Source organism: Pinus tabuliformis, chromosome 8, assembly GCF_031772625.1.
Source record: "Pinus tabuliformis cultivar Carrire ecotype Pingquan chromosome 8, CPIR1, whole genome shotgun sequence".
Classification (NCBI taxonomy): Eukaryota; Viridiplantae; Streptophyta; class Pinopsida; order Pinales; family Pinaceae; genus Pinus; species Pinus tabuliformis.
The window spans coordinates 1645613670-1645630190 of NC_142294.1; the positions used below are offsets into that span (position 1 = coordinate 1645613670).

At 39.2% G+C, this 16521-nt stretch overlaps 1 protein-coding gene across 3 annotated transcripts in view; it reads right to left on the reverse strand.

The window, feature by feature from the left end:
• The window catches only part of LOC149242479 (uric acid-xanthine permease-like), a 466625-nt gene that overhangs the window by 176625 nt on the left and 273479 nt on the right, over positions 1 to 16521 (reverse strand). For all 3 annotated transcript variants that reach the window (XM_089374250.1, XM_089374251.1, XM_089374249.1), the window contains one exon: positions 5621 to 5737. In XM_089374250.1, the coding sequence (XP_089230376.1) occupies positions 5621 to 5737 (117 nt within the window). The remainder of the gene's footprint in view (positions 1 to 5620; positions 5738 to 16521) is intronic.

Consider the following 16521-nt stretch of genomic DNA (forward strand, 5'->3'; position numbering starts at 1 on the left):
CGATCTATGTGAATTTCTAGAACATTCACACCTTGACTTAATTAATTATGATTAATTAAACCATATTCCATAAGTTTAGACTTAGGAAATATTTAAAAACTGGTTAATAATCTAATTAAGTCATTTCTAGCTGGAATTTCCAGAAACGATTTCTGGGTTTGGAGATCTCCTGTATTCTAGCCTCTCCAAAAAATTTCGTGGCTAGAACACATACGATGCTACAAAAAATGATAATGCAGTCATCTCTGGAAAACTACAAAAATATGTGATACTCAAATAAAACTGGAGAAATTTATCTCACTACTCCAACTGACAAATCGATCTAGAAATCCTCGGTTTCCTCTGCAGAAACAAGCTCGACTTCCTCTACAAACTCGCACTTCTTGCCTACAGGTAGCACTGGATCCTGCAACCTCCACTAGATCCTGGAATTCATACTGCTTACTAAGAAATGTGTTCAGAAAATAGATCTGGCAAACATACTGCCTCCTTCGATCTCTGAAGCTATTTGCACCTCCTCCGAAAAATAGATCCCAGAACTAGAGATGAAATCACTACCTCAAATCTGCTAACTGGGTAAGCTAGCTATTCGATTTGCTTGTTTTAACAGCCTTCTGTAGAAAATTGACCTTTCTCTGACTCTGAGAATACTAAAGAAATGAATTTCGAAATCTCCTTCTCCTTCCTACTTGGCCTTCCCTCTACTACTCGCACTCCTTGAGGAATGTACAGATCTTCCTCTAGAAATCCTTCTCTGGCTAATATATTGCCTTCAATTGCTCACTGAGACTACTCGCTCTACCTTCTAGATGATCTTTCTGGTAATTGGCATGCAAACTGTAACCTCTGCAACTTGAACTGGTTAGTAAAGCAAACTTGCATTGGAAAAATACTTTTCCTGCTATGGCCCTCTGCTATTGGAAATCATGGCCTCCTTCCTGCACTAGAAAACTGGAAACCCTCTGAGAAATAACTGGAAATCTCCTTTGTGTGCTTTTCTCTTCCTTCCCTACGCAGATCTGTAGCTGAAACCCTTGCTGCAAAACTTCTACACCCATATTTTCTCAACGAATGAACTGATTTTCTCAATGGAACCCTCAATTTGACAAATCCACTATTTGTTGGAATTTAGCTCGAGGAAAATTGAACTTTTCTTGCACTTTGCTTTTGGAAATTGATTTTCCTACCCAACAATTCGCACTACCTGGCTGGCCTGCGCAAATCTAAACTCTGTGCTTCAGATCTCCCTCTGAAACTACACAAACTCCTTGATCTTTTTCCTCTGAGCCTCTGATCTAATCTTCAATGCTCTAATTCCATGTGAAATTTCCTCGAAATTGCAGCAACTGGAATTTATCCTCCTCCCTGATTAAGAGTTTAATTGTTTACGAAAATTAACAAATAAATCACACTACAATTCTTCACAATAAAAAAAATGTTGCAGAATTAAATCAGGAACTGAGAAATAGATGCATGCATATAGAAAATAGACACCAATATTTTGGAGTGAAAAGTTCCTGGAAAAACCCCTAAGGGAAAACCGGTACAGCAAATGAGGGTTTATTTATTATGCAACAATTTGAGAAATTTTTACAAATGGATTCCCTACTGGTTACCTCTAGAAATATATTGGCAAAATAATCTGGAGATCTCAGATCTCCTTTACTAATCAACTCGGCCTCCTCTGGCTTGTTCGCACCCCAACTAGCAACTCGCACTACCTCCTAGAACATGCATTGCAACCTCTAAGCAACATGCACAACCATGGATCTGCCTCCAATTGGGCCATCTAGCCTCCCTCTGCCTCTGGAAGTGACTCACTCTGCCTCCTAAAAGTAGATCTGACCTCTGGAAACTAAATCAACCCTCTTTCAACAACTCGCACTGGGTTTTCTGGCTATTCGCACTACTTCTATGGCCTTCTTTGCAGATGAATTCAACCTCCCTTTTCCTACCACTCTAGAACTAAAAAATCACTGGGAATCTCTCTGGAATCCAGCGCCCAAATATTTTGCTTCTCCCATTCTCCAATGCTATCCCCCTAGCTCGAACTGCGCCCTCACTGATACTATGAACTGGGTAGCTCGATCTACCTCTTACAGTTCGATCACACTGATCTTTCTGAAACTATCTGCAAACCCTTCGACCTGCTCTTATAATCTCCCGTTGAGTCTTCAACAGCCATGATTAAATCTCCGTTAACAACTAAGATCAATTAGAATTCATCAATAGAAGTCTCTAGAGAAATCTCAAATATCCTTAATTAATTAACTTTAATTTACCACTTTTCCTAAGTTAGACTTCGGAAATAATTTAATTATGGCAAATTGTTAAAATTGGCAACCAGGGCAAAACTTCATGTGGGTCATCTTATTCATGGCTGATAATATTTTTGTTAGATTCCTCTCGTCGAGAGGTGTAAGATTGATATAAAGATCATCCGATTCCGATAAGTATTCATGGAGATATGAATTTATTTTGATTATGGAATTATTATCAAGCCGACCTACAACTCATGTAGGCTCAGAAGCCCAACAGTCGCATCTATCACCCACCAACGTTGTGTATAAATATAAGAGGACTTTTCCTCATTTGGACTCACTCATCTCATCACATCTCTCTCTCTACTGCGCAGATATGAGTCTCTTCTCTACTGCGCTGAAATGGGTCTCTCTCTCTCACACATGTGAAGCCGGAAGCTGTTGAATTTGAAGCTGCAACTGCAGAAGTAAAGATTGACTTGCGTGGCCTAGAAGATCTCCTCTTTGGAACTGCGCTGTAGGTTCATCTGAACCTCCTTTGAAAGCCTGAACTTTTGGTGGTGGAATGAAGTCAATCCGACGAACGGTTTGCAAGATATCGACTGCCCTAGTTTGAAGCCGGAAACTGTTGAAACTGAAGCTGCAACTGCAGAAGTAAAGATTGACTTGCGTGGCCTAGAAGATCTCCTCATCTGAACTGCGCTGTAGGTTCATCTGAACCTCCTCTGGAAGCCGAAACTTTTGGTGGTGGAATGAAGTCAATCCGACGGTCGGTTTGTGAGATATGGTCTGCCCTAGTTTGATAATGAAGCCGCTAATGCTGATGCTACTGATCTAGGGTTTGCTACTGCTGATATGAATCAGATTTATTGTACTATTTCTCTCTGCTGAATTATTGAAGATAAAAGAAGATTTGATCAAAGGGTTTCCCCACACATTGTGGGGTTTGTCCCTGGCTAGCCGCCAAATCTTGTGTCTCTTGTCTTGGCTTATTTTCTGTCGATCGTTTAATGTTCTATCTGCACTTTACTTTATGTACATGTGATTGCTAATTAGTGGAATATAATAAGAAAAAGAAGTAAACTGTTATAAGCATAGAACATACCATAACTTAACATGGTATCGGAGCTGAGGTGAAGACAAAGCCCAAGCAAGAGCAAGAGCAATCATCGAAGAGAATATTGGCAAGGCTATCCTAAAAGAACTATGGGGTCCTCAACACTCTTTCCTGCTGAAGACAAGCTCCGTGAGAAAGCTGACTATCACGGATGGAAGATGTCTATCGATCTAACCCTTGAGAATCAAGGAGTGTTGGATCATGTGAGAGGCAATATTGTTGAGCCTCCATCAAATGAATCCGCTGCTGCCTGGAACAAATGAAAAAATGGAGAAGTCAAAACAATAGAAGATCATCCGGGACTCTATCGACAAGCACTTGGTGGCCTACATCTCTGAACTGGACAGCTCCAAGGAAATCTACGAGAGACTGGTGAGTTTATTTAAAGTTAATGATGCAGATCAAGTTTTGTTTCTTAGAAATAAGATGAGGGAAATCAAGAAGGGTAAAGATGAAAGTATGCAAGCATACTTCTTAAGAATCACCAAGATCAAGAACGATCTCCTATCTATTGGGGAAACTATTACTGACAGAGAAATGGCACTCACAACTCTTGGAGGATTGCCATTTGAATGGTATGTGTTCAGGACTACTCTTTTGAACTATAATGTAATTCCTGGTTTCGAGGAATTAATGGCTAGATGCATTCAAGAACAAACAAGGGTAGAAGAGCAGGAAATGCCCATGCCTAAAGGTCCTCCTGCTGCCTTTTCTTCTCATGCAAAGAAAAGAAATAATTCCGAGACTAAATCAAAAGGAAAGGCTGGACCTAAGGCTAGAAGAAAATGACGATGTTACATTTGCGATAAAGCAAGTCACTATGTATGAGATCATGAGCATCATGATGAATGAGATCATGGACATAAAGGGCAACATGAGATCATGCACATATAGGATAGCATGATGATGATGCACACTAGTTTGAGCAGCATTATGATGGATAAAATCATGGACATGGGCAGCATGATGATAATCATGATTAGAGAAGCATGGTACAGTATGCAGTGGTGCAACTCAAAATCCCTCTGATGGCAATCAAAGGAATGACAAATTCAACAGCAAAGGTAAGAGGAGAGCTGGGAATCAAGGAAGAGGACAAGCATTCAAGAAGGCTAGAAATTCTAGGATGTATTAAATGCACCTGATCTCAAAAGGAACCTGGTGTCCATCTTGGCAATGGAAGACAGAGGCTTCAAGGTAACCTTCAATGGCAAGGTATGTATATGGAAAAATAATGTTAAAGATGCCTTTACTCTTGGGTTTAGTGTTGATTCATTATATCAGGTTGATGGAAGTCCGCTAGGTGTCATGTCTTGTGACACATCTCTTTAGTCCGAACTTTGGCATCAGAGGTTTGCCCACCTTCATTACAAAGCTCTACCCGATGTAAGACAAATGGTAACAGAGATGCCCGAATTCCAAGTAGAGAAAGAAGGTGTATGTCCGGGATGTGCCTAAGAAAAGCTCAAAAGGGGATATTTATGTTAGTCATTAAATATTTCTTATAGGAATATTACAAATGTTTAAAGAAAAAGAAAAGAAACTACTTTTTTATTGTATTTTCAGCTTATCTCTTTATAGCTTTGCCCAAATGTTGAGTGTAGACACCTGCTAGATGGGGAATTAAAATCCATATCCAATGAGTACCCACTCTGCATACTTCCAAGTAAACACACTTCGAAAAAAATTGAAAATACAAGGAAAAATCATATTGAATACACTTTTTCATGTATTTTCAATTTTTTTCGATGTGGATCTACTTGGAAATATGCAAAGTGGGTACTCGTTGGATATGGATTTAATTCCCCGTCCAAAGGGTGTCTACACTCAACATTTGAGCAAAGCTATAAGGAGATAAACCAAAGATACAATTAAAAAAATTAGTTTTCTTCTTTTCCCTCCAAAATACTTACTCCTAGGGATGACATCATCATCTTGAATTTTATTGGTTCTTTTAAAGTTAATTTTGTTAGTACATTTTTTGTTTCGAGGCCCATTTTTGACCTCTAAATTCCCCTAATATCCCTACAACAAATGTGGAGGGTTGTTATCTATATATAAATTTCAAATGAAAATGAACATGTATTGGTGGGATAGGTGGGAATGAAATTTCCCTTTGAAATGTTTATCAATAAGGATAATGCAATCCAAAACATGAAAATTATCTAATGCAATCAAAGCAATGAAAAAATATATCCTTGTAAAGTATCAAAGACATCTAAAATAAATTGTTTTGACTTGCCTCGGGAAGGACATCGTAACAAATATCGTTACATAATGGTGTCAAACAATTATCTTCACAATGAGTGACATGTACTACAGAGGCCACGACCATGCCAACAGCTAATCCTATTATAACCTGCACCATGAAACAAAATACAAAATGTTATCAACATATCTATTGTATTTTTATCATACATAAACACAAATCCCTTGTTTACATTCTCACAACCAAATAGTCCAATTTATAATTCAATATCAACAATAATTTTTGACCCTATGGTCTTTTCCATAAAGAATTATAGTCGTTTGCATGTTAAGTTCTTAGGCATGCAAGATACAAACAGTAGAAATTTTCAAAACAAGCATGCTGGAGTTTAGATATTACTTTCTTGCATCCAAATTATGTGAGCCTATAGAATTCACCAAAAGTATATCATCAATGTAGTAAAAACATCAATTACTAGTAGTAATCTTGAAATTTGTAATAACATTGTAGAAGTTTGTGTAGCTAATTACATGACAAGACTTTAAACTCCCTCTCCCTGATTAACAACTCCATCCCTAGTTGTTGTCTACATACTACCTTTCCCCTCAGCCCTCCTTCCTATTGTAGCAGCGGGGGGAGTGCCCTCCCCTCTGCTGTTTTGGAGTTAGAACAACACAATTGATATGCATAGATTGCTTATCCTTTGAATAATTTATTGTGTCTATATCACTTAGGTGATCAAAAGAGAAAAGCATTAAGGTTAAAGTAATTGAAGCATTGTTTGATTCAAGGAGGTTTAGGTTGGAAAAATACAGAAGGATTAGTACTGAAATGTGTTGGTGAGGTTGTAAAAGGCTCATGATAGATTTGCATACAGGATTTTTTGGTAGATATTATGCACCTAAAGTAATAGTACACAATCATTGGCCATGTTTGCAAATGTCCATTGTTTCATCAGATCATGTAAACCTTGTTAATTGTTTGCAAGTAGGAAATATTTGGCAGCCTTATCTTTGCAACCAGTGGTTATTGAGCCACCATTTCAACAATGGGGCCTATTACACTTTTAGAGTAACTACCTTTAGAGAAACACTTGATGGGTTGTGATGTTGCTTTTTTAATGAGATATCTAGCTCATCATCTCATATTCAAACATGTTCTTCCACTGAATTCCATTAAATACATCCCTGTAGTGCTCTAGATTGATACTGCGTTGATATATTAGATCTTGTGCCCTACACTTCAGATCATATTTGTGCCAGCAGATGGTACTTCATGATGATATATCTTCAGTTGGTATGATTTTATGTGTGATTTCCTTTCTTAAAAGTGGCGTTGATGGTTTCTAACTTGTTATAAACATTGGGTTTGAACTAATAACTCTTAACTAATAAAAAATTTACTATTTTGCCTCATCTACCATGGGGGTCCATAATTTTCCTTAGATAAGTGTATCTTGACCTAGGCCAACAGGTACTACTAGAGATCAAGGTGAATAGAATAATCCATATCTTAATCATACATAACATTTTCCACCATTTCCTTTACACTACCATCCCATTTACATAAAAATACAATCCTTGCTTATGAGTGACCTATCAAATGTCATCCAACAAGGTCTAATGAAGAAATGGAAAAAAATCAAATTTTTACTTTCCATTGATTGAAAGGTGTGTTGGTGAATAAGATTCATGTTCTCCTTGGTTAATTGTCATGGTCATCTTTCGTTTTTTTCACATTATGACTTTGATTGATGGACAATACTCTTGATATATATTTTGATAGTTATGAAGCATGCTACATCATCATGGTGTTGCCTTGGTATACTTGTTCATCTAGAGAGTGTTACACCTCTTTTCATGTATGATGGCTCTAGCCCCCTAAGGGGCTCCATAGTGGTGATGTGAGGCTTGTTGTGGTGTGACATAGTGGTACAATGGCCTAGGAGATATGTTCTCTTACATTTGGAGCATGTTTGCAACATTTAATGGTGGTTTTAGCTCTTGTTTGACCAAAGGAAGGCCTATCTCATGAGTGCCTTTCCTTCCTTGCATATTTTGATACTTAGAACACTTTGTGATGACATAGTCATTATTGATAAAATTCTCCCATTTTTACACATAATTTTATGTAATGTTTTTTGATTTTGGGTAGCATCGGATGTGCTCTAGCCTTGAAAATTGGTGGAGAGGCTAAGGCACATGAGATCTCCAAGGCCCAGAAATCGTTTGAAGAAATTCCACCCGAATAAGGAGTTGAAATAATTAATATTTTTAATGGGTTCCTAAGTCTAAACTTCGGAAAATAAAAAATATTAATGTGTATTAATAAAATATGGGTGAAAAAGTTCTAAGTGATGAGGATCAAGCTAGTTCTAATCTTAGCCGTTGATTATGGACTTAATCTTGGTCATTGATTCGTCAACTGGAAAAGTATAAGAGGAGGCTTGAGGGTCAGTTGGAGATACACCAAGTGATCAAAGAATTCGATTTTCTAGGGTGAGGTTCGCTGAGGAAATCGAGTTAGTGATCAAAGTTACAGTGAGGGGCAGTTCAGCAAGGGATTTTCATTTGAGGCTAAAGAATACCTAGCAGAGAGGCAACGCAGTGTCGGAAAAGACAACGCTGGCCCTAGAAGGGCTGATGCAGAGGCCGCAAAGCTGACGCTAAGAACGCAGAGGGTTGACGTAGTGAGACCAGAAGCCGTAGAGGCTGATGCTAGGCCTCAGAGGCAGCGCTGGGGAGATTCTGTGGGGTAGACTGGGAGCAAATCAGCAGATTCTGAGTCGGGATAGGGTGACACAACTCCTGGAGGAGTGACGCAGTTCTAGAGCAATGCTTGGAGCAACTTTCGTTGTCCAGCATAGGGAACAGTCAGAGTCATTTTGGGGTTTGATCATCCACTTTTTGATTTGTCAAAATGTCTGTCTCCAGATAGAGGTACTACTGCCAAGGATATTCTCTGTTGGGTGAGCCATTTCTAGCACCCTAATTGTATTCACGAAACCTGCTTAATAATACAAACCCTCTATATGCTGCACTGGTTTTCCCGAATTGGGTTTTTCCGGGGACAATTGTCCAAAAATAACAGTGTCCCTTGTGTTATTGTTTCAATTTATTTCAGTGCATGATTTGTATATTTTTGAAGGTTGCAATAGTGTTTACTTTTATGGTCACACCTTGGAGGTATCATATGAGGATTATTATGCATGAATAGAGGAGTCGTCCACTTCTAGAGGCCTTTTCTGCTCATTCCACCATTGGAGGATAGATGTTGGCCTATTCTTTGCTTGGGAGGCTACTACACCATGTTTTAAACATTGAGTTATTTCTCCAAGTCAACCTCTTTCTTTGTGAGGCATCCCCTCTCTTAGAGGTTTTTATGTAATTGTGGAATGTTTGGCTTGTGGCTTGACTTAGTCTCCTTCCATATGTGAATGACAAGTCACTTTTATGTAATTATCCTAGGTTAAATTTAAGGAGAAAGAAAATAATCTAGAATGAAAATGATGTAGAAGCCTCATTTATAAATAAAGGATCTCCTCTCATGCCAAATTGTTGGCTTTTGTTGGATATCATTTGAGAATACAATTTGTTGAAGATCTATCTATTGGAGGTGCTAGTGTTAATTTTTGTAGCTCTGTCTTTCTTGGTTATCTTCTTGGTGCATTAAAGATTTGTTATGATAGTTCAAGAGTTCTACTAACTTACAAGATCAATCCATTTGAGCGGTAACTCTACCGCCAGGAAGGAGGTAATATAGGGTTTATTCCCTTCCTTCTTTCTTTTTTGGTTTAGTAAGTGCTCAATTCTCTTTCTTTCTTTTCCTTTAGTTCCTTGACAAGGGTTTCAAGTATTTTATTTGTTTTGTAGTTGATACTGTTGGTGAATGTTTTTATCTTGTGGAATCTCCTCTTGTATGACCTTGGTCTTTGTTGTCGCAAAATCTAGCAAGCCTTATAGAGGGGTACCCTGCAACACAATAACGAGACCAAGTGACAACAATAAGGTAGTAGCCCACCATCACCACAACTACTACCCCCTTCTCTCTATGGACTTTCACCAATAGGGGAGTCCTGGTAGGTAGGCCACCTAAGTGATTTTGTATGCTTAAAGGTATAAGATGACTAAGAGGCTTCTAAGGGAAAGGAAAAATTTAGGTCCAAGGCTCCAACAATGAAGAAGGGGCAACTTGCTTTCCAAGTAGAGGCCAAATTGAGGCAATGCAAGACCTAGGGTTTGTTTGATATCTTGTGTGTTGCGATGACCCAAGGTCAAGATGCCAAGAATTTTTTTCCAATAATAGGTATTGTTGAATTTTCTAAGTCTATCCATCAGAAAATTAATCTATATTCTACTGGTTTATTTCTTCTACTTGTCTAAAAATGGAACAAGTTATTTAATACATTAAATACCAAAAAAACACAATACAGTCACAACATCTATAGATCATCAACTGAAATAAACAAGAACACAAGTGACACCATTATTTTTGGACAAATGTCCTTGGAAAAACCTAATGCGGGAAAACCGGTGCAGCTATTCAGAGGGTTATATTATTATGTAATTTATGTGAGTACAACAAGGTGCCTAATCGGCTCACATGATAGAGAAAAATACACGGCATCAAATACCTCTATATCTAGAAATAGGTATTCAGAAAACCTGTCCCACGAAACCCTCTCCAGCACAACTGAAACTCAGCGCTAGCCCTTTTGGCCTCTGCGTCAGCCTCCTGCTGACTTGTGTCAGCCCCAACACCCTCTGCGTCAGCCCTATGAGGCATTGCGTAACCTATGGGAGCCTCTGTGTCACTCCCTTTGCCCTTTGCGTGGATGATGTAGTCTCTTTGGGCTCTGCATAGCCTGCACTAATTGCTACTCTCGTTCTCTCTACTTCTGTGCTGGTATCCCAGTATTGCCCCTGCCTCTCTACCCCATACTCACTACCCCTCGCTGTTGATCATTGATTCAACTTTGATTAGCAACCCCGCTCTAGCAAAATGAATGACTAATCACTCTGGTGTGTTCTCCAACTGACCCTGAAGCCTCGTCTTCTACTTTTTTTTCGTCAGTCCATCAATGACCGAGATTAAATCTTTAATCAACGACTAAGATTAGATTTGGCTTGATCCATGACTTTTGGAAACTTCTAACCCAGTTTTATATTAATACCCATTTATTAAAAATATTAATTATTTTAATATCTCCCAAACTGGGTAAAATATATCCAAACCATTTCTGGGCCTTGGATATCTCACGTGCTTTAGCCTCTCCACCAATTTTCATGGTTAGAGCACATCCAATGCTACCCCAAATCAACACTCCCTCTTAGCAAGGATTGTGCTTTAGTAATACTCCTCACTGAGCATCACTTTGATTATCCGACACCGGTACCTATGCTGATGCTAGGCCTCCCTGCCCAACATCCTCTGCACTGCTGCATCCTGTACTACTGCCCATGGCCCTACCACTGCCATTGTTGCATTGTACGGCAGCTCCCTTTGCATCCGTGCTGCTACTGGTCCATCCTCACAACACTGCATCTGCACTACATCTGTCACGCTCCCACCCTGGCGGTACTCTTTCAACCGCACGAACGGGGGTGCGGCACCACCACCCGTTTACTTTTTAACAATACTCACAAGTGTGGACTACGCCTAACATTCCATACTTGTTTTTTTTTCACTTTCTAAGTATTAACTTTCATAACAAAGCAGAAACATTCAATCATTCTTCTTTCTTCATTATTACCATTTACACATATGCACAGCGGATAATTAATGGGAGGGGCAACTCCCTGAATATGAGTCTGCCCACAATGATAATAATCTTTCATAAAATACAATTACAGTCTTTGTGAGAAAATACCAACTTCTCTTCAGCAATTTTTGTTAAAATGTGCAACTCGGTCTGCACCATGCAGCCTTGCCCAAACCAATGTTCGAAACACCCACCGGTTCTATCGCTTGTCGCACCATTCAGCAAACTCGTTCAGAACTTCATTCAGAAACCCATTCAGCAGCTCGTTCAGAACTTCGTTCAGCAACCCGTTCAGCAGCTCATTTGAAACTTCGTTCAAAAACCAGTTTAGTAGTTCGTTCGGAACTTCATTCAGCAGCTCGTTCGGAACTTCGTTCAGAAATCCATTCAGAAAACTCATTCAGAACCCGTCGTTCAAGAACACATTCAGAACCTGTCATTTAGGAACCCGTCCAGAATTCGTTCAGAACCCGTCGTTCAAGAACCCATTCAGAACCCGTCGTTCAGGAACCCGTTCAGAACCCATCGTTTAGGAACCTCGTTCAGTTGTTCGTTCAGCCGCCCATTCAGAAACTCGTTCAGTGCACCGTTTTTGCAACATCGGCTCCTCGGTTCGGTGCTACGGTCAAAAGCCGCCTACACCTTCTCCACGTCCACCCTTTGGCTCGCCCTCACCTTGAGCTCGCACTTAAGAACTTTCAAACTTATGATTTCTTCCTCCATGGCCTTCGCCCATATATACGTTTCTCCATGGTTAAGTCATGGGTCGGCCTGCCCATTCAGCAAACGTGCCTTTAAAATTAGAAACTAGGGAAAAACTTCATGTGGGTCATCTTATTCATGGCTGATAATATTTTTATTAGATTCCTCTCGTAGAGAGGTGTAGGATTGATCTAAAGATCATCCGATTCCGATGAGTATTTATGGAGATATGAATTTATTTTGATTATGGAATTATTATCAAGCCGACCTACACTCATGTAGGCTCAGAAGCCCAACAGTCACATCTATTCAAACATCAACAGTTGTGTATAAATACAGGAGGACTTTTCCTCATTTGCACTCATTCATCTCATCACATCTCTCTCTCTCTCTCCTGCGTAGAAAAGAGGCTCTTCTCTACTACACAGAAAAGAGACTCTCTCTCACACATGTGGAAGGAAGCTGTTGAACCTGAAGCTGCAACTGCAGATCCAAAGATTGACCAGCGTTGACCATCTAATCTCCTCCTCTGAACGGCATTGTAGGTCTGTTGACCTCTACTGGTCAACTACCCATGCAGTGCACCCCGTTTTTCTTGACAGAAAGAAGCAGCACCTGATCAGCATGTCCGTGCCATCCTGCCATCATCAGCAGCTTGATCTTTTTGGTTGAAAACCCAGTCTGCATATATGAATTGTAAATAATCTAAGCAGATCAGAGTCATGTATGTCAAATTGCCTAGGTGGACCTAACTTTCTATGATAATCTATGTCCCGGAAGGTTTTTCGTCTCACCGATCCATGGATCGGCAGAGTTTTCCTTCAAGCCTGACCCCAAAGCCGGGATGGATTTTGTCATTAGAACTTTAGGAAAATCCTAGTGTGTTAAATCTGCTAGATTATAGTTGTGTCGCAGAACTGGGTGTTTTGTGAGGGTCTGTATTAAATGGGTTTGTCCCTTAAGATGTAATTTTGTAAAAGTCATGATGTAATGTGTCCTGAGGGTCGAGAAATGTTTTAAATCCCCTCATGAGTCCTAAGTCCTAGGTCCTAGGTGATGTTTCCGAAGGCTTAGTTCAGTGATCCATTTTAAAATTAAAAAAAAAAAAAAATTATTAAAAAATGAATAAAAATAATAAAATAATAAAAAATAATAAAAAATTAAAAAATGAAGCAAAAACCCTAACTAATAAAATAATAATATTTTAAGTTAATAAATCGACGGATGAGATCAAGAGATGTCTTGATCCTCATCAACGGTCGAGATCATTTCTACATGGATCACTCGAACTAGCCGTTAGGATCATTTCCTTTATATAGGGTCTTAGGGGGTCATTTCAAATCATTCGATCTGTGAGTCAAAGACTGAAGAAGCTCTCTTGTAAATTTGTTTCTGGTTAATAAAGAAGACTTTGGGGTCCAAAAAAAAAAAAAAAAATTTGAAAAATAAAAATTTTGTGGGAAATTATTTTTGCCAGTCTCAGGAAATTTCGCGTTATATGTTTTATGCTGAGATGCTAAATTTTCAAGTTTGAGATACGAAATATGATATCTGGTTAATAATTTACGATTCTCGTGGTGGTTTTAAGCATTCATCTTTTCGAAGTTTTCAATTGCTGGATATCGTTTTGGTCATGTGATTTAGCTGATGATAGATGGTTGCTGTTCATGGTCCATGTTTCTATATCAGTTAAAAAGTAATCATTTCTACATCAATCTCTTAAGGCACTGGTCTGCTCAATTAATCAAACCCATCGAGTCTTTTTTATATCGTATCTCGTGTCTCCCAACCAACTGGTCGCCAGTTGGTCTCATCATCTCACAGGGACTACCCCCCTTAGCCGCGGGAGACAGGCTTAAACGGAGGGATCGGGGATCAGAGTGACAGCCCCCGGTCTGAGCGTTGTCGTGTCAATCTGCGCGACAACATTTTTTGGCGCCGTTGCCGGGGAACATTGTGTTCTCGGCGTTTCAACGACTTTTCATGCATCTTCTCATCTTCTCATCTCTCATTTGAGCTGGCAGATTCAATATTTTGCATCTTTTCATCACGTATCAGCAGTACCTCTTGGGTTTGTTTCCTGTTTGGGTGGCGACTCCATTTTCTTATTTTTCCCAGACAAGAAGCCTACCGCATATCTGTTTGTTGATTGCTTCTCGGATCTTAGAATCAGATTTGTTGTTCAAGTGGCGACTCCACTTCTTTCATCTTTTGATTTTCTTGAGCAAAGATCTAGTTCTATCATCCCTTATTGTTCATCATGGATTATTCATTTAAACCATGTCGTTTTACTCACCGTCTCCATGATTTTCCGGAGGAGGCCCTTCCTGAATTGCCTATTTTTTCAGATGGTGATCCAATCGCTGCTAAAAGGCATATTGACTTGTTTATTCGCTTCATGATCATATATTGCAGACCCCCTCAGTTTCATCATAATGATATCAAAATGCGTCTATTTGACCTTTCATTAGAAGATGATGCTTTGAATTGGTTTAACAATTTTCCTAAGGATTCTTTCTCTTCTTTGGTTGATATTATCAATGCTTTTGAAGATAGATATGGTTATCCAAACAGCTTGCCTTCTTCCTCCAAAATTGTGCAACAGAATGTAAGTAATTTGATAGGAGGTCCAGCTGAAAGATCCCAGGACGATTCTTCATGTCAAAATGTGTCATCCACCAAAAATATTGCAGATCAAGTTCATGATAGTGAAAAATCAGGGACAAATGACAATGAAAAAGAAGAGCAAAAGCAAATTATACGAGATCTAATGATGCTGGTAAGAAATATGGAAATCAATCAAACTAATTATGTCAATGATGTGAAAACTTTATGCACTCACCTGGAGAAACGTAATAGAGAGATTGAGGTCACGCAAAATCAGCATGCTAAGGAAATTGAGGCCATAAAAACTAAATATGAAACAGAAATTGGAAACATGCATAGCAAGATGTCAGTCTTAGAGGAAAATATGGTGACCATGAAAGCTGATCATGATAGGGAAATTGACTCTATGCAAAATAAGTTATTCACTATGGATGAGGAAATGACTATCATGACATTCAATCATAACAATCAGTTGGCTGACATGCAAGCAAATCACAGAGAAGAAATAAATTCCATACAGCACTGCTTGATGAACATAAAGGAAGGAAATGTTAAAGTAATAAAAGACATGCAAGAATACCATGCCAGACAAATCAATGATATAAAGGTTGAACACTCTAGACAGATGGATGCCATTAGAATGCAGGTTCAAAGGTTTCAGCAATTGGAAAATGAGAGAAACCAGGGAACATCAACAGATCAGGAGCCTTCTCATTTGTTGCAACAAGATTCATCTTATTATTGGGAGGTTGTTGATTCGATTGAAAGATGGTTGATTGAGGGTGATCCAGATGGACTTAAGAATGATAAAAATCAGATGCGGGCAAAAGAGAGACATATCACGCATACTTCATCTGATAGTTTCGAGACAGAAAGTTCCACCTCATCAGTAATTCATCCTGCCAGAAAGAAAAAGCGCAAGAGGAAGAAAATGAGAAGAAGATTTGACGCATCAGACGGCCGCGAGCAGCTTGATTTTCGGATAGGAAAGAGTCCTACCATATGCAAAATTGGGCATGGCACATCCGACAAGCAGCCGACAGATTTGCCTGAAAGCAGGCAAATGCTCAGTATGCACTATATTGAACACATCTGATGCCGTAGGGCATCCTTTGTATCGTATTTCTAACTCTACTCCTTGTTTTTTCCGCATTTTCGTTTCTGCTTTAGATAGTTAATAAATGAAGAGCTTTTATCTTTATTGTGCTTAACGTATATGCTGATTTTTGGATGGACGCTACTTATTTTTGGTGTTGTATGGATGCAGATTCTGGATTCTCACATTCCTGCAAGCAGCAACGTGTCCCCAAGTAGAGCCAGATGTTGACCTCTACTGGTCAACTACCCATGCAGTGCACCCCGTTTTTCTTGACAGAAAGAAGCAGCACCTGATCAGCATGTCTGTGCCATCCTGCCATCATCAGCAGCTTGATCTTTTTGGTTGAAAACCCAGTCTGCATATATGAATTGTAAATAATCTAAGCAGATCAGAGTCATGTATGTCAAATTGCCTAGGTGGACCTAACTTTCTATGATAATCTATGTCCCGGAAGGTTTTTCGTCTCACCGATCCATGGATCGGCAGAGTTTTCCTTCAAGCCTGACCCCAAAGCCGGGATGGATTTTGTCATTAGAACTTTAGGAAAATCCTAGTGTGTTAAATCTGCTAGATTATAGTTGTGTCGCAGAACTGGGTGTTTTGTGAGGGTCTGTATTAAATGGGTTTGTCCCTTAAGATGTAATTTTGTAAAAGTCATGATGTAATGTGTCCTGAGGGTCGAGAAATGTTTTAAATCCCCTCATGAGTCCTAAGTCCTAGGTCCTAGGTGATGTTTCCGAAGGCTTAGTTCAGTGATCCATTTTA